Raw genomic sequence first — 23133 nt, 5'->3', positions numbered from 1 at the left:
TCTCACTTTTGGTTTGGTAACCCAGTGCTCTTAGCCAAAAGGCCTTACTGCCCTGGGGCCCCCACGGGCGTGGATACAGACTTACGTAGTGTAGGAAGTCACGTGCCGAATGTTTTTAGTTCTGCTAGTACAAACCTGGCCGCTTGCCTTGACAATAGGGTATCGCTTTCTCTTCGCCCTCCCCTTTCCCTCAGACGCCAAGATATCTGCCAGGCACAGTAAAATATACACCAAATGTTCTTTCCATCAAATTGAGTCTGGTTCTTTGATAAAACAACAGCGCAGTCACATGCTACATTCATCATCTGTCTGAGCCGCCAAACACAAATTAACACTGAGTATGCAGCAGCTTCCTTGGTACATGAGGACATTCTAGGTTACTTAAGTGGAAACTTAAAAGCTATTTGGAGGACACCACAATCTTGCCCATGGGACCGCAATACTGTTAGTTGGACAGGCACTGGTGCTGTCACCGTCAACACTTTACAAGTTTTCTGTGCTGATGACCCGAGGAAGTGCAATGCATTGTAAATACAAAATTCTGTTTCAAAGCTTTGTTAATAGTGTTTCACAAATTTTTGATCACATAACGAAGAGGTTGTTTTTTGCAGACCAGGAGAAACCAGTGAGCAGCCCTAACTTCCAAACAACTTTTGCAAACAACTCCCCTTGCAGAAATCTAATCATATCTTATAAGCACGTACCGCACTGCCACTGGAAGATCAAATTTCTTTACTAATGCCGTTAATGTGAATGAATTTATTGAGAAAGGAAATCTCACCAACATATTTAAAGCGAAATACTTATTTTTTTTTAATAAAAATTAAAAATTTATTACATCATAGGTATTTGATGCATATGCACCCTAATTATAAATCACATCTTGGGACAATGGGTCTTGGTCAAAATGAGTGATGACTGTTGTGTAACTTTTATGTGAAATTCTTTATTGGCCTGTCTTCTAGGAGTCTAAAAATATGTACCTGATGAACTGTCTCAGAAATTTTTAATTATTTTTTACATCACAGAGTAAAATGAAACATTTATGCAAATGTACCTAATGCAAAATAAATCTACTAATCACAGCACCATGTCAATTTTCAATTCAGAAAGCTAAAACTTTTCATAGGTGACTTCCACATGATTCAAGATGACAAATGTGCAACTACACAATGAAGTAGGGCATCAACATAACAAAATGCAAGTTAACAAAAGGCGCTGGAAACATTTTGTGGACATTCCTCCAGTTTACTTTTTTTCTCGTGAATTTTTTGACCAGCTTTCTTGCATACACAAATTAACATATTGGGCTTAGACTTTTTTTTTTGTAAATTTATTAATGTTCATGTACATATTCATTATGAACAAAATTGTATGGATGTCATTATATGTGACATGGATTAAACTGGCAGAGAAACATTTATTCTCTCTTCTTCGTGTTATAATTTGTACCACATCCTTTGGGTGGGGTGTGTGAATAATTAATTCAAGGTTCATAAAAGGAGATTTGTTATACAAAAAAAATCTTACATAATCAGGGTGTCCACACAAATATGTAGCAAAATTTCCCTGACTTTTCCACGACCAAAATTACGAATTCCCCAGACAAATTTTTTCAAATAATTAACATATTTTGCAATTTCTGAAATAAAAGACAATCCAGCCTCACTACCTCTATAGCTGCATTAGTTCTGTTCTAACAGAACCTTGCATACGTCATTCTAGTGTGTGTGTAACTATGAAATAAAACACCATCTGGAAGAAAAAAAAAACATGTCTAAAGTCTGGGTGATGGAATATTGGAGGATGAAATTTTACCTTAAATTACTATCACATAGGAACTCTTCAAAACTTTTCCAGGTTTTAAAGTAAATTCCCTTTTCCCCCAAATTTCAAGAATGAGGACACCCTGATAATGTAACGTAATGTGGGTCTACTGTGCAGATTATTATTCTCCATCGAAATTATAAACACACCCATATTTACAACAAATTCTACATGAAAATAAGTACATTTACTTCAAAATTATTTATTCAGTGAAAGCTAAGCACAAAATATTTACAGTTTAAAGATAAAAAATTCTACTGGAACTACACAAACAGTACAGTTTATTTTTAGAAACTTTTAACAAAAATAACTATGCCAAGTAACAGCCACATCCCTGTGAATACATGTCAACTGTACAAAACATAAGCATAATTTACAGTATAGACTTAAGATAAAAAAACAACCATTCAAACACAATCACAGCAATAATTGTTATTTAAAAACAGTCATTCAACATGATCACAATCTTCACACTATATTATTTAATATTACTAGTAGTCCTTTTCGACTACCTATCAATTACAAAAACATGAACTCCAAAAAAAAAAATGAAGATGAAATCACAGAAATTTCACTCTGATAAAGTACAATGGTCCATAAATATGTACAATCATGTTATACATGCAAAAAGTATCTCAATGCCTGGAAATGTTTACACGGATAACATTAATAAACAGCATATGTTCAAGTTCTACCACTTGTTTCTTGAACCGTCTTCTTACAATTTGGTTCACAAGCCTGCCCTACGAAGGCAAAACATACTGGCTGGATATTTGGTTCAGAGCTTGCTGCGTGTAGTCACCTGGCAGCGGCAGACTGTCGCACAGCATCGCACTGGCTCGCAACTGGTTCTGCGACTGCGCACATGCCGACAAACTGCGGAACAATGCAGATATGCGCTCTGCTATCTCCACCTGGCACAAACTGTAACCATTCTGACATTAGTTCAAAGCTACCTGCTAGAAGCTTTAAGCATACACACATGTGAAAATTGTTGACTCAGTGTAATGGGTGAAAAAATCTTTTTTAGACTACAAAATGTTTTCATTTTAGGAAACTAACCTTGAGTCTAATCATTTTCACACACCTGTGTTTTTTTATAGTAAAATGGTGGCATTTCCTCAGTCAAAATCTGCCTAGTCTTTTTAAAAGCAAGTGGAAAAAAATTAAACCTATATGCCAAATGTATACTTTATCATTTACTGAATTGTGTATTAGTTGGATTTTCTTTCTCAACTGTTTAATACCCGGGTTGTGTTGTATTTAAAAACTTGAGAAGGGGAGTAGATGGCAAGTTAAAAGTAAAGGAAATGTGCAACATAATCTTCTTGAAAACTGCAAATTAATAAGTTTTCAGATTAATTTATTTTTAATGTGTGGTGAATTAAAATGAATATACAATTAAAATAACAACAATTACTGTATCACGATTTCACTAAATTCATGTTTATTAAATCACGATTTAAAAAAAACGTAGTTACATTGAATTCAAACCAACTGTTAATAGAAAATAAAATAATGAAAAAATTAATGATTTTTTTTTAGTTCCATTCCATGCAAGACAAAGTTGATTAAAAATACCACTAATATTTTTGTTTATACACATGTGGATTAACATTTATTATGAATAGTGGTGCCCAAGAATATAGGTAAGAATTAATAGTGTTGCAAGTAAGATAACAAGACTTTCAGGAAAAAAAAAAAATTCTATAGAAGACATAAAATTGATTAAGATGAAAAAAAAATCTGAAATGAATTGATTCTAAAGCTTACGTGTGCTTGGCAGTAGGAACTGGAAGCGAGCCAATTCTGGAACACAAGTTTGCCAGCTCATACTGCAACTTCTCCAGGTGGTAAGCAGTCACTTCATCTGGTTCACTGAGCAGTCTCTTCAGACCCGACTGCATGTTGATGAAGTCCCACAGCACCTGCCCCATGGTAGGCCACTTGGAGATGGTTGCACTTCGCTCGGAGGGAGCCAACTCTTGCAGCAGTTCATGCAGGTATTCGTAGTCCTCTGTGATTCAAGGAAAACAGTGTTGGTAATGCAGTGTTCCTATGGTCGTAAGGACACAAGTTTATAAAATTCAAGTGAACACTATCATTAGGGATGATATTGGATGCCGGGCACAGAGCGAAAGTCACATTATGATAGACAAAATGTGAATATTGAAGTGTATTAAATAGATTTTAGTCCCTGTTTTTTTTTTTTTTTTTTTTTTCATGTTTACATTATGACTATGAGCAAGACAATATCACACAGGCTCAATTGGAGAGTAATGAAGGAAGAATCCTGCCATTAAATCTTTTATGGAGACTTCACAGCATTCAACTTGAGAAATTTCAGAATATGGGAAAAAATATGTATTATGTTTATTAAAATTACAAGACCAGGATTAAAACATTAACCTTCTCCAAATAAAATCAAATATATTACTGATGTATATTTGTGGTGTTATTTTAAGACAAATTTCGGTGTAAAGAAATAAAGATTTCGGTGTTATATGGTTTTATTTTTTTACTCAAAATACTCACGGCAAAATTTTCGTGTTTTTCTGTACGACATGCAAATTTATTAAAACAAATATTAATAAACACTAAAACCTCATGATCTAATTACAATTAAGTTCATTTGCAAATTCATAGATAATTAAGTTCATTTGCAAATTCTTTTAAATAACTACTAAAAATTTCACGACTTAATTACAATCACATACACTACAAAATTACACAATTAAGCACTTCCAAAGTTACTATTAAGACGGTTTTATTGAAATGCTATCATAGTTAAATTTTCCGCATTTTCTGGAGTGAGACGTTGTCTTCTGTCACTAACTACCAGTGAGTACCTGGAAAATGAACCTTCCGCATCAACATTTGATGTTGGGAACCAGATTGCCCTTAAACTGGCTTGAGCAAATTCACTGTAGTCCCCTTTAAGGGAGCAAAGTACCTTTGCAACATCAATTTGGCTTGTTTCTGGCAATGAAAGTTCATCCTCAATTATTTTTTTGAAAGCAACATAGCCATGTATGAATGTATCAATGGGAAGATGGGAAACAGAAGGCAAGTTATGCAGAGACTTCTGTAGGTTTGCATCTTCTATGCTAACCCTACTCACATTTCTTGGGTTGAACAGCAAATTAATGGCATTAAAGACTCTTATGGCCGGTTTCACCATTGTCCCCTAATTTTTAAGAGCTGCTTAAGGCATGTGTAAGGGCTGCCTAGCACATTGAATCGTTTCACCAACAGTTAAGGAACTCTTAAGTAATCTTAAGCATCCCTTAGTTTAAGTGGTGGAAATCGGGCCCCTAACTATTTAAGCGGCACTTACTGTCCCAAAACAAGAAAAATAAAATGGATGCCGTGGAGGAATACGAAGAACTAACCGAAGGTGTACATTTTATTTTTGATATAAATGTTATTGCTGAAGTTGTGGAACATTTTTAAGGTGAACTTAATGTGAAATACTTTATTATAAATACATTCGAGAATGTTCGCATACTCCACTTTTATTTAAGAACTCATTTAATAATTAATAATTAAAGGTTTTTCTTTTGAAAAGTCTTAAAAGAACATTTATTACAAGGAATTTTGTATGTTCTAAAGGAAAAAAATTGATATTTTTTTTATTTTCATCTGCTATTAAAACTTAGTTTTAACTTAGACAAAATTACAATAGCGATAAATTCTACCATGCTGCGTCCTTTTCTTTGCTCGAAACAGCATCCGTCCTCTTATTTTCTATTATATTTTTATGCCTCTCAACTAGGCTCAACACCTTCATTTTCTCATCAGAAGAAAAGTTTTGCATTTTCATTCTCTTTGTTTCAAACATTTTCACACTACTTTGCAACGACCATATAGCTACTACTTTCCGTGAAAATACACTAACACCGTAACATCCAATTACCGCGAAATTAATAAACATTCAGATATTTGTTTACTGTTTAGTTAAAATATTTGATTGGCTTATGTATGTCACGTGACAAAAAGTTCGAAGTACCAACCTGAAAACTATTAGTACTTATATCTGTACGAACCCTCGCTCTATGGCAAGCCAGTCCCTAACTAAGCAATCCCTACATAAGTGAATGTGACGATGGTGAAAACCAATTTCCTGAGAATTGACTTTAAGGAACGCCTAAACTTAAGCAGTCCTTTGCTGAGGGTGTGTTTAGGAGGCGTTGGTGAAAACGGCCCTTAGACAAGGATGTCGTTTAACAGATGAGTTTTGCCTCAAACGCTTATGTTTCTCACTCGCGACATGTTTCACAAGCGTATCGCGTCTCTCGTAGTCTAGCCTGCAGTTACAGAATTTACACATTAACATTTTATCACTGAAATAAAATCCTTCGCTGGAAAATTCTTTCGATCGGTCACTGGCAGAAAACTTCGTTTTAGGCATTATCACAAATTTTTAATCACATAGGAAGAATTTAACCTCTTAATACGCAAAAACTTTCCGTGCTGCAAAGATCAAAACAATGGAGAATAGATGCGAATACAAACGCATACCGAATACCAACATACGCACGTGAAAATTAATACCGACATAAACATGTACTATTTATTATTTACAATCGTTACGTTAAGAAGGGTTAATTTTTTTTTCGTACCCTACGTACTTTATTTTAAAAAAACAGTAAAAGCAATGCGCTTTAGTGCGTAATATTTTAATGATTAAAAACGTAATCTTAGAAAAACATATTTTGGAAGATTGTTATTTTTGTATTTACAGAAAGTGAACGGCGGCCATTGTATCATAGTTATCAACATCTTAAATTATTATGGTACACAAGATTACCGTTTAAAGAAAATATTACGTTAATTCCGAGACTTCATTTTAAAATCTATAATGAATCACCGTCGCATATAATATATATGGCTGCTAGTTACTGTCAGAAATATTTGATTGTGCTGAAGATAGTGAATTGTCCTTACAGAATGGGAAAAAAAAAAAAAACGTAAATAATCAGGATAGACGAAATGTCGTGACATATCGCGGATTTCGCACAAACTCGTTTTATTTCGTGTTTTCAAGCGGTTTTCGGTGTTATTTCGTTTTATCGCGCATTACCATATAATCGTGCCTCTACTGATGTACCATCATGTTTTATTTGCCTCCCCCAACCCTTTAACTGCATACAAACTACACAGATAATTTTATTTTTAACTTTGTGTATACTCTGATGTAAAGATATGAGATTCATAAGCAGCCAAATGTCATTTTTATCATTATATAAAAAGGAGGAGCAAATTTAGTAAATCTCTCTTAAGAAGTTTCTTAAGGTACTTAGAAATCTAGACTTACTAGTACACACATTTTATTAAAAGAGTAAAATTGTATATATTTATAGTGGGAATTTCTCAAAAGGCTTTTACTGTAACTAAAAAAATATTCATTTATTTTTTGCCTACCATAAATGATAGCATCAGCTGCTATATGCTCCATTATCACATCATGACTATCTTTCCATAGTTCTCCTTGGATCAGGAACCATGCTGCATCCTTATACCTATATGCAATACAAAGTCATTCATTACCTCATATTGATACAGCCGAAGAAAAAAAAATTATGATTAAGAGGGTTACAACAAAGTTTCAGTATGTCCTTTACCAATAATACCAATATCTGAAACATTAACATTAAACAAGTGAGCACAAGACATGAAATTCGACTTAAGTCTGTAACTTGAAGATAATCTAGTATTTGAGAATACCAAATAAATGATGGAAAACAAAAATAAATTTTGATTATTATGAAACGTATGATTTATTCCACAATGAACACTATGGGAAAGTAACGATGTTCACAGCAAATCAAGAACCAAGCCAAGATTCCTATTGAACACAAATTGACACAATAGTTAAAAAATTACCACATTTCAACAAATGACATTTTAGTTTTCCAATTGGTTATCTCAATTATTATTTTATTTGTAATATCGAACAATATCAACCGCAATGGTATTAGCACAGTACACACCAGTTTTCTGTAAACATTACATATTGTTAGGGACATTTAACAGACATGTAGGTCTTAACTCTCTCTCAAATAGGCGATGGTTCTTCCAATAGATGCTAAGATCTGCAACGAAGTTCGAAAGTTAGATAAGTATAATTCGACTGCAAATAGCAGTATCACGGAACAGCGACTGCTTCAATCAGCTAGAACATGGACTTCTCGCAGGTAACAGCAACGGCAAAACATCAGTGGATTGACTCAATAAAGTACAGTAAAACCCCTGTCATACACTTTTCAACGGAGGGCACAAAAATGGTATATGACGAGGAAAGTGCATGAAAAGGGAATGGCAATAATAAATTTTTTTTTTCCAATCTAGCATACCAGTACAATATCAGATTAAACATAAATACATATGTGTAAATAATTGCATTATATTATGAAAGATATTAATTCACCATTATATATACTTACAATAAAACCACCAGAAATGTAAAATACAGTACATAATCAAGTACACCTGACATGAGAAACAATGGCCTACAAAATGTTATGAAGTCCTTTCTTGGAGGGGGGGAAAATGTTACCCAGCCTAAATTAGAAATAAAGAAAAAAAATTAGTCTTTGTTGGAAAAAAAAATCAGAAATTTTTGTTTGTTTTTTTACAAACAACTTTATGCAACAGAAAATTTTTCAATTAAATTGTAACTTTAGAAACGTAGAATACAAAACAATCAGATCGTAAGAAAACAATAACAAACGGGTATATTCAATTCAACAAATAATGAATGCACAAAATATGAGATCCGTGCTTTGGTAAAGAGCGTGCACCGTTTTCATAATCACTGCTAGTTTGCGCCACTAGTCTCGCTTCGGTGCTGGCCATAGATGCTACTAGCGAAGTGCACAGTCTTCCTGATACTATCCATATCTACGGCACGATAAAGTTATTTTCTTATATTTTCAAAGGTAAACAATGGAGGTTTTTCAAAATAAAAGCATTAAAACATAGTTTATAAGGAGGAATATAAAAAAAAAATTCGGAATTTTGGGACTTTTCCGCTTTGTAAAAACGTACGAAAAGGGAAATTAATGATTTTATTAGTGTATGTTCCGGGAAAGTAAACCATTGTAAATATAGTACTTTCGGCGGGACCACAATTAATCTGCGTATGACACAGGAAAATGTATGAAACGGGAACGTATCATCGAGGTTCTACTGTAATCTCTTCAATGTGGCTGGCAAATTTTGTCTTGTAGTCTACACCACCAGTAGCGTAGCCAGGATTTGTGTATGGGGGGTGTTAAGAATCATGCTTCCCCCCCCCCCCCCCCTTACAAATATTAAAGTGTGGGATCCGGGGGTCCTCCCCCGGGAAAATTTGGATTTTAAGGTGTAAAATAGTGCTATTTTAGCAGTTTTCGGTACTTAAATTTAAATATTGTAATCGTAAAAATTTTATTAATTTTAATATGAAATTTGTTTGAGTGATGAATAAGAAATTAATTAAAGATTTGGTGCTAGGGGGGGGGGGGGTTGAACCCCTAAACCCCCCCCCCCCCCTGGCTATGCCCCAAAACACCACACACTTCTAAATGAGTTTGTCACAGTATGAATTTTGTTGATTATTCACACTGATGTCTTGTGCCAAATCTTCTTAATTCCAAATGGTCTTGTAGAAAATATTTTTCACTAAATAAATAGAAATTTAGGCCTCTTCTTATTACTTAGTTTATTTGTATCTTGGTATGGACAAAAATTAATGTCCTTATAACACAAAACTCACTTGACGACAATTAAAATAAGTTTTAACTTCTTCTTGTAGAATTTCACCAATTTCAACTACTCATAAGTTAAAGTATCTTTAAATGTGAAACTCAATCCTGTTGGTTCAAAATAATGTTTCCAAACTCTGGAATTCGTCAATATTCGAGAAGTCTTCATGGAGGTTCAAACAAGACTAAAAGTTTCCAAACTAACGTTCTCAGTTATTTGAACTTCTTCCTGGTATGTACTGCCAATCAATACAGCTCTTACAAATTACCACATAATCACAAATTATTTCATTCCAAAATTACAGATAAAAGTTCACTTTTACAGAGTATCAAAATCATAACCTAATCAAATCTGGTCATCTATAAGCAGTATTCTGCAGAGATTATTTAGTCATTAAATTAAAATTTTAAAATATAAAAATCATAGATAACATAACAGTATTCAAACATAACTAGTGGTTACACTCAGAATTGCAAAGAGTAATTTGGAAAAAATATTAAAATACATATTGAATTAGCAATTCCTTTATTATGTAAAGAAGAATAATCCTTATACCATAATCTATTATGGAGTAGAGACTGAGACTGTAGATAAGAGAGATGCTGGGAAAATCAGAGCAATAGGTATGAGTTTTTGAGGAGTATATCGGCAGTTACTAGGCGGGACAGAGTCAGGTATTAGATGGTGCAAGCAAGAGCTGAAGTTCAGGACTTAAATGAGAACATTGAAAAAGCAAGAATAAGATGGTATGGCCATGTCCAAAGAATGGGAAAACAGGGAGGAGGGAAGCATTTTTCGTGTATTGTCATGTAATAACAATAAAACAAACTAAATATAAATATAAAATAAGCAGTAGATTCCCTTGTAAACTACAACATCCCACGTTTTCATTAAATGACTTAAGATATGAAGATATTATATGAATATGTAACATCTGTGTTGTACATACAGTACAAACTGCAAACAGTACAAACTGCAACATATAACATTTGTGTCATTCAATAATACTACCGATAACAATAAGCATAGAAGTAGTAGTAGAAAAAAAAGATTATGTTCAAGTATCAAAAATTTGCTAAATCTATATAATAAAATCAATTGAAAATGGAGTGAGGTGGTGTCAGTTCGGTTAAGCAAATGCCAGGATAGTTCCCTACTATTGGCCATTGGCAATTCCTCTCCCAATATCCCTGTTCCATGTTGTGTTTTTGCCAAAAACCTGCCTTTTGACAGAACATTAAGAGAGAGAAGAAGTGAGAGGCGGGGGGGGGGGGGGGGGGGGAGAGAGAGTGAGGAACATTATTACCTCTTCTGTGAAAGTGCAAGAGTGGCCCTGGATCCAAAAATCCATTTCTTGGGAATCTTCAAATGTTCTATAACAAAAGCTTCCTTGTCTTGGTAGTCCTTTTGTGTGTTCAACTCGACATGGCGGCCCAATACTTCAAGTACAGCAGCCTTGCGACTGTAAAAAAAAAAGAAAACCACATTGTTAATACAGTAAATCCCTGTTTAGAAGTTTCTCAAGGTACTTAGATATTTACACTTATTACCAGGGAAATTCTAACAGTATGTCAGCTATAACAGAAGGAAATGCTCAAATGCAATGTCATGTTGCAAAGTAACAGTTTAAGTGTCTCTTCACCTGGCTTTCTGCTTGAGATGGAGCAGAACAAACACAGCCCAATGCCACAAGCCATGGCTCTCCAGCTGAGAGGCAAAGCTGGTATGGATCTGAGCTGCACAGTACTCTGACAGGTTCGAGTAGCCAATTGCATCCATGATCACCATCACAAGCCAACTGCAAAATAAACAAGTGAAAAACAAGTATAAATAAAGCTATTAAACAACCTCATAGACATTGGCCTAGTAACTCAATGGTACACAATTACATAATCAATTTTTTAATTCAAGCAGACAATGAAAGAAGTTTCACAATCCCAATAAAATATGTAGAATTAGGGCCTAAATGAATATCAGAATCTTAGTTTGAATCAACTAAGAATACAAATTCCAAATTATCCTAGAATACAAGAAGTTAGAATGAAAATTGGATTCCCTGGAAAAAATATTTCCCATTGCATCACATTACAATAAATACGTACGGAAAGAATATTTTCAAAAACCACAAAATACTGTGTATAAATGCAAAATTCACTCATTTCACAGATAAATGTGTAACTTTGAAAACCAGAATTACAGCCTGGAAAAAAAAAAAAAAAAAGAAAAAAAAGAGGCTGTTAGTGCCTGTTTTATCAAATATTATATTTTCAACAAAAAAGGATGTAGGTACATTCCAAGGCCAATAACATGAAATAAGGTTATAAGTGCCGTACGGAGTGGTTTTTTAATTGTAGCAACAACCAGGTTGTGCTTGCTGTATTTTCTATAAAAAAAATAAAAAATAAAAAGTGCCATCAGTTTTGTTGTTGTTGTTGTTGTTGTTGTTGTTGTTGTTATTATTATGTCTTTTAAGCAGAAATGTGGGGAAGGAAATGAGAAAGAAAATGAGAACAAATGGGCAAGAATATGTAGGTAATGGCAAAAATGAAGAAAATAGCAACCAAGCAGCAGCCTCCATCGCAATCAGTACTTTGTAGCTGATGTTAGAATTTATGTAATCAATAAAATTAAATGTTTTATATGTTTATTGCATAGGTAAGTTAATTGCATATATAGATTAGTAACAGTTTAAATTTTGTCTCTGTCACTTTCAGATTGAATGCAAGTGTCATTATCAGTGTGAGGATATGGATTACAACCAATGGATGAAGTTATTTACTGAATATTAAAAATGAAATGGGTAGTAAGACTAACATTCTACAAGGTTTCAAAAGAAAGGAAGACCGGCGAGACACACTGTCGCCAGCAAGTTATTTTTCACGCCTCAAGTTAGGGTGTTGGAAAGACCCAACACGTAAGCGCACGACTGAACAGCAATAGACCAGAACTTTCGATGGGTGCTACCTCGTCAGCCAATCAGAGCGAGCCTTCAGGGGGTGTGATGTGTCTTCCCAGACTTTTAGGGAAAAACATTTTTCCTGTTATTTCTCTTTATATGGTCATTTTTCTGAATCTGTGTTGTGATTTGTCAGTTGGCCCACAGGGTTGCCTCCCTTTGTTTCTAACTTTGTAAAGAAAGGTAACTGCGTGGTGTACAGTAATCATCACTCGACTGTCGCTACGTTCGGCCACGTCGTCTGCAGCTCGCCGGAAAAAATGCAGTAAAGTTACGAATGATAGTCGGGCCAGACTGAAATGTAACTTTTTTTAAAATTAATTTTTAGACTTTTAACTTAAAATTAAAACAAAGAAACTTGAATTTTTTTGTTAATCGAGTGACGCGCTACAGTGAATATGTGATACATCGTCTGGAACTATTATATAAGTTATGATTTATTTTTATTTGTTTTTGAACAATAATAATAAAAGACTGCCTTGAACTCTTTCATTTTTAATGCAACTACATAATAAACTTTTATCTGAAGGGAATAATTTATCTTTAATGTTGGCAACTATACGAAATTAAAAAATCAAACTTAAAAATCATTATATATAAAAATTAACTTTTAAAGTGATTAAAGTGTCATATAATTTACTAATTTTTCTGGGTTGCATTGCTGGGCCTACCTGGTATGTAACAATGTTCTGCAAGTGTTAAATTGATTTTTTTGACTGTTCATGTTGTCACTTACAGCTTTTTAATTTCCATTCTTCAATTATTTTCAAAATATTAACAAAATGAGCTTATATTTTCATTTAAAACCATAGTTATTCAGAGATTTGGAAAAGAGACTTTCCAGAAAACTGATGGCGTTGAAGTACACAGGAAGAAAACACTTAAAGAACAAATACATAAAGCAAATACGGTACTTAAAGAACACTGGAGAGAGGAGAGAATGAAACAAGAGTGAAGGAGGAGGAATGGTGGAAGGACAGACGAAAATGGAGGCATTTTATTTTGCTAACCCAGTTGCAGGTTGAAAGCAGTTGATGAGTTATTCAAACCGTTTTGTTAATAACGGTGGACAGGTAAATGTATTTTAGTTCAGCAATATTACACATTTACTGTAAATTTCCTCTTGAATCTGGAACCTTTAATTATGTTTAATTTTATTTTTAGTTGCAATGTCTTTTTCGACATAGATAAATGAAACCAATAAGCTTCTATTGTGCTTGTAGTGGTAGATTGATCATTAATATATATTTATACATGTTGCAGCATTGCAGCTATTGCATTCAACTCTCTAAACATTCATGGCAAAAGAGTGCAGATAGATTTTGATTGTAGTCCATAATCATATATTTTTTAGGGATGGGTCGGGTCGGATCTTCGGTTCCTCGGTTCTAGGCCCCCAGACTGGAACCATTTTCGGGTACTGAAAAGACCGGTTTTTTAAAGTTACGGGGTTAAGGTTCATTTTCAGTATTTTCACTACACTTCAAATTTAAAGCACAACCGTTCGGCATAATTATTAAGACGTGTTACAATGATTTATTTAATGGTGTTTTTCATTATGTATAATTGTATAAATAATAAATACCTAGGTAAATAAAACATTCCGCATATCTAAAACAGACAGACGTTACCGTACGTACATACCTCACGCGTGACTCAATGCGCTTAAGAAAATTGATGCAATCACAGCCATAACTATGTTCTATATTATATTTAGTGCAGGGATAACTTTATTCTGTAATGTAGCAAAATACATATAATTGGAAAATTTTCCGAAATTTCCGTCTTGGTGATATTGTTATTTCATTTATTTACGGTAATATGCCGCGGCTGCGCTGCTATGTTTTTGTGAACATAGTGACCAACTTGCTATGGATTACACAACTTTTCATACGTTTTAACTTAATAATGGTAAACGTTATTTTACCATTCCAAAATTAAACCATATGGTTTTAAATGTATGTGAAAATTGAAGTAAACAATTAACACCCTTTTAGATGTTACTTTAACATGATACTTATTTACTGTAATTTTTCAACACATGCGACCAATAATACCGGGAGGTTGGTACACAGCCAGAACTTCAACGTTTTGTTTTGGCTACTGTCGTGGTTTAGGCGATAAATAATTTTTGTTATTGGCACGTAAATTAATAAAGGAAGTAATATTTTCAACTTTTTGCATGAGGAGTTTGTTTTGTTGCAGCAATGTTGTCTGTGTGGGAACATTTTGTTCTTGATGCAGATGAGAAGTTTACTATATGCGAACATTGTATACAATACTACCGATGAGACAGTAATTTTTTTTTATTTTCTTAAAGATTGATTATCCTCACAACCAATGAGACTGGAACCAGAACCGGAGAAGAACCGAACCGAATTCCAAGAAACGAAATGGAACCGGAACCGAAAAAATTACAGAACCAACCCATCCCTAATATTTTTTTTTTCTCCATTACTGGTACACATCATAAAATTAAGAAATGTGATAGTTTGTTTTCAAGTTAACAAGTAAAAAAAAAAAATTGAATTTTTAATTGTCCCCATAATTTTTTCCAATACAATTTGAAGTAGTAGAACAGCATTGATAACTAGGAGTGTGTTTAAAATGTCAAGTCTAGTTCACAATTTTGTTAGTGTTTATTGGTTTTGTTAAAACACGTTAACTAGGTATTTACTATTTATATTGCAAAAATTACTTGACCTCAACAGTGAACATTGGTATATGACAAATATTTGAAACCAATTGTACATCATTTCAAAGTGTTAGTATTCAGTCAAATACATTACGAACAATAAACTATTAGTATCTATATTAGAAAACTGAAATCTTTGCACAGGCCTAACCTCTAGTGTACAAAATAAAGAGTAAATTCTGAGCTGTGCATATGTAGGGGCCTGTTCTTTTCGCGGTTGCGATTAAATGACGATAAACGCGAAATCGCCATAACACAGCATTTTTACACAAAATTTAGTATTAGAACGCAAAATCGCAGTGTTTTTACGCAAAATTTAAATACTGGGTAAAAGAATTGTCTCAACACTGGTAAACAAACACCGCAACATGGCCGCCACTGAACATTAGTCATAAATGCACTAAAGCAAACAAAAGCTTACACACGCTCACGTTATAATGTTAAACTCAAAAATATACTGTAAAAATACGCAAAACTACTGCGTTTATTTTCCTTTCCGGCATAATATTTGGATAGATAAGACATACAGGCGAAGTTTTAAAGCCTACGCACACCGCTCGGGGCACTGACGTCAGCTTGGAACAGCGACACCGGATAAATACAAAAGCAAGCAGATGATTGGGCAAACGGTGGCGAACGGTGTTTGGAACAGCCTTACGTGAGTGGCCATACCACGTCAGCAGGGAACACTGGCATATAGATGGAACAACGTCGTAGTATCAAGCAGATTAATGGGTGAACCAGGCCCTGTAAACTCTTATAGGGGACATTGGGAACTATCTTTACTTCGTCACCCAGCCGTACAGAGCAGCACAAGCATTTTAAATTGCGCCAAAAAGCGGAAAAATGTAAACAAACATTCATTTTCAAATGGTGTGCTGATGATGATTAGTTGGTCAACAGTGTTTTACAGATTTTGTTAAAGGGATTAATAGTTTTCCAGATTAGTTTATGGGAACGAACTAATCAGTGTCTAAATCAAAAGTTTGTCCTATAAATATATGTAACCTATTTGTTTAGGGTATTCAGAAATGAGTAGGTTCAAGTAAAATTATTTAACTTAAATAATTTTAGATACCTATATTTACAGTATCACACACACTTTTTTTTTCAAGTTTTTAACACCGCTTTTGTGGTTTAAAGTGAATTTTAACACCGCTTTTGCTAATTTTTAATGAAGAAATCTGAAAATTTTATTTACCACTCAGGGGCCCTATGCAAATGTCACTTGTTATCTGTAACTTAAGCAGCTTTACTTGTGGGAATGGTGTGATAAATTAAGTTAGAAATAAACTGCAGACAGCCAAGTTATCTCTACTAGCAATGGGGAGAATGGTGAAAGAATTAACACAATGACGCTCACTGTGCCCTGCAGTGGAGCCTGTGAACCAGCTTTCTAGGCAGACAGCGGCATAAGTATTGTTACCACCACATGTGTTTTTGTCTTTGTTATCAATATGATTTTTGTGAATGCTGATGTGCATCAATTAAAGGTAGCGAAATACAACACATATATTTAAAACCTATTTGCTAGTAAAAAAAAAAACAGTAAAAGTCCGTTATAATGTAAATTTATAATGGTGCCAAAAGTTTTATGTTATAGCGAATTTTCGTTATAGCCCAAATTTAAAAAAAAATCTTATTTTTGTAGCATTTTTAAAATATATTATTTTCTCGCTTGTTTTTACTATGGAAATTCACAACAAAAGTAAAGGAAATATACATAAAACTTACTAAAATAACATTTTTAAGCTATATCAGCACTTGCCGACTGCGAAATGAGACAGCGTGGCCGTGATAAGGCCGTCACGCACATCGTGGTTAAGCGCACAGCTGTTTGTTTACATGGAGACGGGTGGGCGGGGTCACGCAAGGTCATGCCAGCTGCTTCCTGTCGCTTTGACCGCAGCTGGTTTGCTGGAGACATGTGCGCTAAGCTGATGATATCGGGTGCATATCTGCGGAGTTTTGAATACTTACTAACAATATGTAAACTCAAAGATGAAGTGAAATTTATTTTAAAATTTGTCACATTATTACTCACGTTGAAACCTATGAAAAATGTCAAACACAAAAAAAAAAAAAAAATTAAAAAAATCTCTAATTACGTTGGACAACAATACAAATTATATAAAATAATTTTTCCGACAATTGGTCAGTAACACCAAATTAAAAATCACTTTTTAAAAAACGAATCAATTTTTGTTTGCTTTGATTTCACTAGACTTCCGGACATAATAAACGACTGGACCTCTTGGAAGTTCATCAAATCTTTCGTCGAAGCATTTGTATGCTGATAAAAACGACTGATTGTGTCAAGTGCCTCCATCATTGACATTTTCGACGGAACAGATACGACACTTGGTACGTCGTCATTATTGTCATAATCTTCAGACGCCGCTTCGTTTTGATTAGAAGAGACGAGCTCGACAAGTTCCGTGTAAACAACAATGCGCGTAGTGCCGTACACTGAAACTACACCGTACGCAATGCTTACGATGCAAGTGTGAGACGAGTTATGCTAATTTACGGGCTACAGTCGGCGTGATTCTAAATAAGTAATGCTCGCAGCGGTGCCCTGTCGCAGTGGGTTAACGACACTTGCTTTCGTCGCTGCGAGGCAAGCTATGCTCGCTGTGGGGCCCCACCTTGTGCGGTGTTGCCAAGACGGCCACATCATGCGCGTTGTTTCATTTGCCGGATGCGTGGAATTGTGCGAAGCTGTTTCTCATTTATTAAGGAAATTGTAGATGTTTTCTCATTGTTTTAGAGCAAAATTACAGGTGTGTAATCTATCGCTATAGCGAAAATGAGCCCACGCTGCATTCGTTATTTCCTAAATTTTTATCCTACGCAGCATATGCAAAACTGACGGTGCCGATGGCAATTATCGTTATAGCGGACTTTACGTCATAGACTGTATTCGCTACAGCAGACTTTCACTCTAGGTATATTAATTTTGGATTGCTGCTGCTTTTAACTTTACAGTTATGTATTGGGAATCAAGTTAATTTATTCTATGGTCCTACAAATGCCATGGATAGGTCGCAAAGCAGAAAATCTGCCAGCCAGTAATTTAGATGTGACTGAATATTACACATTACGTATGTAAAGTTTATTATTCACCAAACAAAATAATAGTTTTAAATGAGCCTACATGTTTGATTACATGTAACGAGACTATGGTACAGATATCTTGAAGTGGAAAATGTCGTAGATGTAAAGCTGAGACACTGGAAAGATTAAAAACAAACAGAATGAAAGAAAGAGAGCTTTTCTCCCACTTAAAAGAAAAAAATTTCCATCCAACCCGGAAGTATGTAACCTGCGTACCTTAGGCGGTAGTCCAAGGGGTCCGGCGTGTGTGTGCTGGGATTCAGCATCTGCTGCAGTGGGTAAGAGTGGTCGCTATACAGCTTCAGGAGGTGGAAGCACAGGTCCCACACAGGGCGTCCACTGCTCACCTCCACATGCAACAAGTCATCCTCCACGTACGGTGGGTGCGGGGGACATGCGTAGGGCTCCGTATCTTGTGCCCTGAATGCTTCCTCGTACAGTAGTAGAGCATCTACCACTGTCGCAACTCTCGAGCACATGTACCTGCACAATACATGACCACATCAACATTGCAGCACACATACCTAATTGAACAATTTTATAAACAATATGGAAGATCAAAAATAAATTTTGCTCTAGGTAGAGATAGGCCAGTCAAATCCTTGAATCCCTCTATTATTCGAATAATTAGATTGGGGGGGGGGGGGGGGGGAGAGAGGAACTTTATTAGAGTAAATGTAGTACATTAAAAAATTAAACACTGGCAACTTATTTAAGTTAATTAGGCTTATTTATGTGTTAGTCATGCTATATTACTTGGAAAGTTATCTAATTCTGGTTTAAGTGTCAAGTATGTTCAATAGGTTCTATAGTCATTTTAAAAATGAAATTTTTTTTGTATTCATTAACAATCATAACTCCTCTTTATAATGCTATTTCTAGAGTCCCTCAGGGAGGTACATTGTCACCTTTACTCAATATATTTATAAACTAGCTGCCCGACCCTGCTTCGCACGGCTATACTAATGGAAAAAAATTAAGCCAAATTTCCCATTTACAGTAATGGTAAATAAAAAAAAATTCAGTGAAAATTTATTACAATGCTGTATAATGTACCGGAGAGAAAATTAATAGCACCGACGGTTTTCAGACTCGTGCACGCAACGTACAACTGATGTACCCGTACTTCGCTACGGCAGTCTACAGGCAGATCACTCTTGCACCGCTCATTATACATGCCCCTCCTTGTGGGTACGCCACTGCCGCGCGATGCCCGTTGCCATGGAGATGCCCAAGGCATGAACAATGCAAAATCCTGTTCTCATGCAGACAAAGTACCCACTGTTGTCTGGTTTTAACCACCCATGGGATCTAATTTTCGGAAAATGTCATCCTGCGTAACATAAGGAACATTACTGCGAAGTTTCAAGTCTGTAAAATGTATATACTTGAAAAAAAGGGTAATTTTTGATATTTAAAGTACCCGCAAAATTTCAACGGTGATGAGGACTGCACTAACAATGAAATAGTGGTTGCCATAGAGACGAATGAAGCATCAACAAAGCAACAGCCGTTGCCATGGTGATTTTCTACCAAAAACTGGAAATTTTGATATATTACGCCCCCGAAACTCCCCTTGCGATCGGATTTCTTCAGAATCCGTTCTTAGTGAGCGTCTACATCACAAAATGAGTAACTATGCTAAATTTAAAGTCAATCAGATGTATAGTTTTAGAGATCTCGTGATGAGTGAGTCAGTGAGTGATATTTTGCTTTTATATATATATATATATATATTATATATATATATATACACACACACACACACAAGTCCTTGTCAGAATTTTAACGGGAGAGGAAAATTATTGATGGTCCGAAAAATGAAAATTAATTTAAAATAATAAAAAAAATTCTAGTAAAAAAAAAACAAATTAAACACAGAGAGAGAAAAAAAAAACAATAGTTTAGGTTTGCGATTTAAAGTGATAAAAAGTATTTAAATACTAATTGAACTCTTATGAGGGTACTGATTGCTTCGTTGTTAATATCACACGGATGTTTTTTACTTGTATGGTAAAATTAAGAATGATAAGGCATCTAGTGCGTGGCAACAATGTTAATAGGCAATAGGAAATAAACTTCTAGCGCCTGCGGCATTGTCAACACACACTTCGTACGTGTAATGCATGTTGTATCTAACCCCCTCCAACGCATTTGATTCTAAATTGGACTTTTAGTAAGGATCCCTAATGTTATTGATAATATAATATAGCCTATAGCCTTCCTCGATAAATTTACTATCCAACACTGAAAGAATTTTTCAAATCGGACCAGTGGTTCCTGAGATCAGCGCGTTCAAACAAACAAACAAAATTCTTCAGCTTTATAATATTAGTATAGATGATATTACTTAGATTCTTATAATCACTCTACTGGTAAACTGTTTGCTGACAATCTCAAAATTTATAAAAATATTACTCTTAATGATTGTTTCTTAATTCAACCGACATTAACAAAATTAATAATTGGTGAAAAGTTAAATTTGTTACTCTCAACATAGATAAATCCAAAATCATATCTTTTACCAGAAAATATTAACCAATTAAATATGATTATAAATTGGATAACACTCTAATTTCCAAACCTTTACAATAAAATATCTTGGCATCATTTTGAGTTATACATTACATTATTATCAAAATTAGATTATTTAATCTATAGTTCCCATAATTACTCTTAATGAAATGCATAACTTTTTATGCTACAAATTCAGAGTCCATTCTTTCACTTTATTTAGCATTTGTAATTAGATCTAATTTAGAAACTTGTCTTTTATTATACATATTTAATATATAATGCAAATTTTATGTTTAATAATTATATATATTTGTTATGTTATATCGACTATTATTAGGGATGGGACGATTCCAATATATCAATTCTCGATACCCAATTCTCGATTCTCTATCGATTCTCGATTCCCTATCGATTCTCGATTCCTATATCGAGCAACTGATAGGAGATTTTTTTTAACATACAGAGAATTTCACTTGAATTCTGAATTAAAGAGGTTTATTTAAAGCCACACACATTTAGCAAATACTTGGAAGTTAAACAGCTTTCAGAAAAAATTCCACACTTATACAAATTGTAGAAACTGTTTTAAACTTTTAATTTATGTACATATAAAAGAAAGATATTGTAGTTCACTTTTTAACAATTAGACATCACTAGTTTTAGATCATACAAAAATTAACCCAGAGGATGAAAATAATGTATTAAAAAAACATAAGGCCTACTCAAAACTCAACAAAATGTCACTACTGTAAACAAAACAATTTACAAGTTTTTGTTTAGAAAAACAAGCCTTCGCACAGTTTCAGGGTCTAATCGATGACGCTTTTGGTCAACTATCAGGCCAGCAGTACTGAAAAGTCTCTCAGAATACACTGTGGATGGTGGTATGCTAAGGTACTTTTTTGCCAGTTTTTTAATGTTAGGGAATTTGTAATTTTCCTTCCAGTACTTGAAAATGTCTGCAGTGGGAGGAAGAATTGGTTCCTGAAGGTAAGTGTTTATTTTATCCTTCACAGAGGTTTCCTTTGATTCACACTTGGCATCATTCATGATGTTGTTGTAAAATGCCCACATTCCATGACTCGCTGCTGGTGCTGCTGTTTGCTTTGTTTGGACATTGGGTAACTCAGGCTCTGAGCAGTTGGTTTTTGTTGCTTCTTCAATTAAGTAATTTTGTGCCACTTCAACACACTTTTGGTTAACAAACACATGGCATTTTAGTCGAGGATCAAGAAGTGTTGCTGCTGCAAACAAAATTTCTTGCTCCACTTCTGCATACCTTAAGTTCAATGAAGAAATTAGATCATTTTTCATACCCAGAATTCCTGAGCCATTGGGTGCTGGCTTTTGTAGCTCTCTGCGTGTGCTGTTAACAATCGGTATTACCTCTGATGCAGTCACAGTTGCAGAACTAACAGCAAGTGTAGCATGGTTGAAAATGCTAAGTAAGTCAGACACATGGGCAAGTAAATTCCATTCTGCAGTCGAAAGTTCTGCAGGCAAATTGAGCTTCGTTGCAGCTAGGGTGACTGCCTGCTTTTGCTCAAGTAGACGTTGCAGCATGTGTAATGTAGAATTCCATCGGGTGGGTTCGTCTTGGATGACTTTATGCTGTTTTACACTCAGAACAGACTGAGCATTTTTCAGTTCCTTGCATGCTTTACTTGAGTGTTTAAAATGACCAACAATGCGGCGGCATTTTGCTGTCAAACTAGTTACATTCTTGTTGTTAAGTAACCCATCTTTAACAACAAGCTGAAATGTATGCGCTAAGCAAGAGAGATGTTGAAACTGTGATGTCTCTAGGGCACTTACGATGTTCCTACCATTGTCTCTCACAATGCAAACAACCTTTTCACTCAGATTCCACTCTTGAAGAGTTTCTGTGATAAAAGTGCAAATGTTCGACCCTGTGTGTGAGAATTCAATAAATGGAATTACCTCGATACAAAGATGTTGCAGAACAAAATTTCTGTCGACAAAGTGCACCGTCAGACTCATATAATCGTCGTTATTAGTTGAAGTCCACATGTCTGTTGTAAGGCTCACATACTCTGCATCTGCCAGCTGTAGTTTAACACTTTCTGTGCACTCATTGTACATCTCTGGTATCACTTTCTTCGAAAAATGTTTCCTACTGGGCATTGCATACCTTGGCTCCATGAATTTCACAAATTCAGTAAACCCTCTGTCCTCGACAATACTAAAAGGCTGCTTATCTAGGCACATCATTCTTCCAATATGTCTAGTTATTGATTTAGCTTTTGAGTCA

At 34.7% G+C, this 23133-nt stretch overlaps 1 protein-coding gene across 2 annotated transcripts in view; it reads right to left on the bottom strand.

Moving 5' to 3' along the window:
* Positions 1 to 2013: 2013 nt before the first annotated feature.
* LOC134541911 (nuclear pore complex protein Nup98-Nup96) overlaps positions 2014 to 23133 on the bottom strand; it is a 182432-nt gene continuing 161312 nt past the window's right edge. For both annotated transcript variants that reach the window (XM_063385654.1, XM_063385655.1), the window contains exons 25-30: positions 18561 to 18827; positions 11219 to 11374; positions 10883 to 11038; positions 7252 to 7349; positions 3601 to 3844; positions 2014 to 2751 (exon numbers count right to left, since the gene is read on the bottom strand). In XM_063385654.1, the coding sequence (XP_063241724.1) occupies positions 2571 to 2751; positions 3601 to 3844; positions 7252 to 7349; positions 10883 to 11038; positions 11219 to 11374; positions 18561 to 18827 (1102 nt within the window). In that variant the 3' untranslated portion in view covers positions 2014 to 2570. The remainder of the gene's footprint in view (positions 2752 to 3600; positions 3845 to 7251; positions 7350 to 10882; positions 11039 to 11218; positions 11375 to 18560; positions 18828 to 23133) is intronic.

Source organism: Bacillus rossius (assembly GCF_032445375.1).
Source record: "Bacillus rossius redtenbacheri isolate Brsri chromosome 4 unlocalized genomic scaffold, Brsri_v3 Brsri_v3_scf4_2, whole genome shotgun sequence".
NCBI classification, from domain to species: Eukaryota; Metazoa; Arthropoda; class Insecta; order Phasmatodea; family Bacillidae; genus Bacillus; species Bacillus rossius.
The sequence above is the reverse complement of the archived record's forward strand: the minus strand, read 5'-3'. Positions and strand labels throughout refer to the sequence as shown.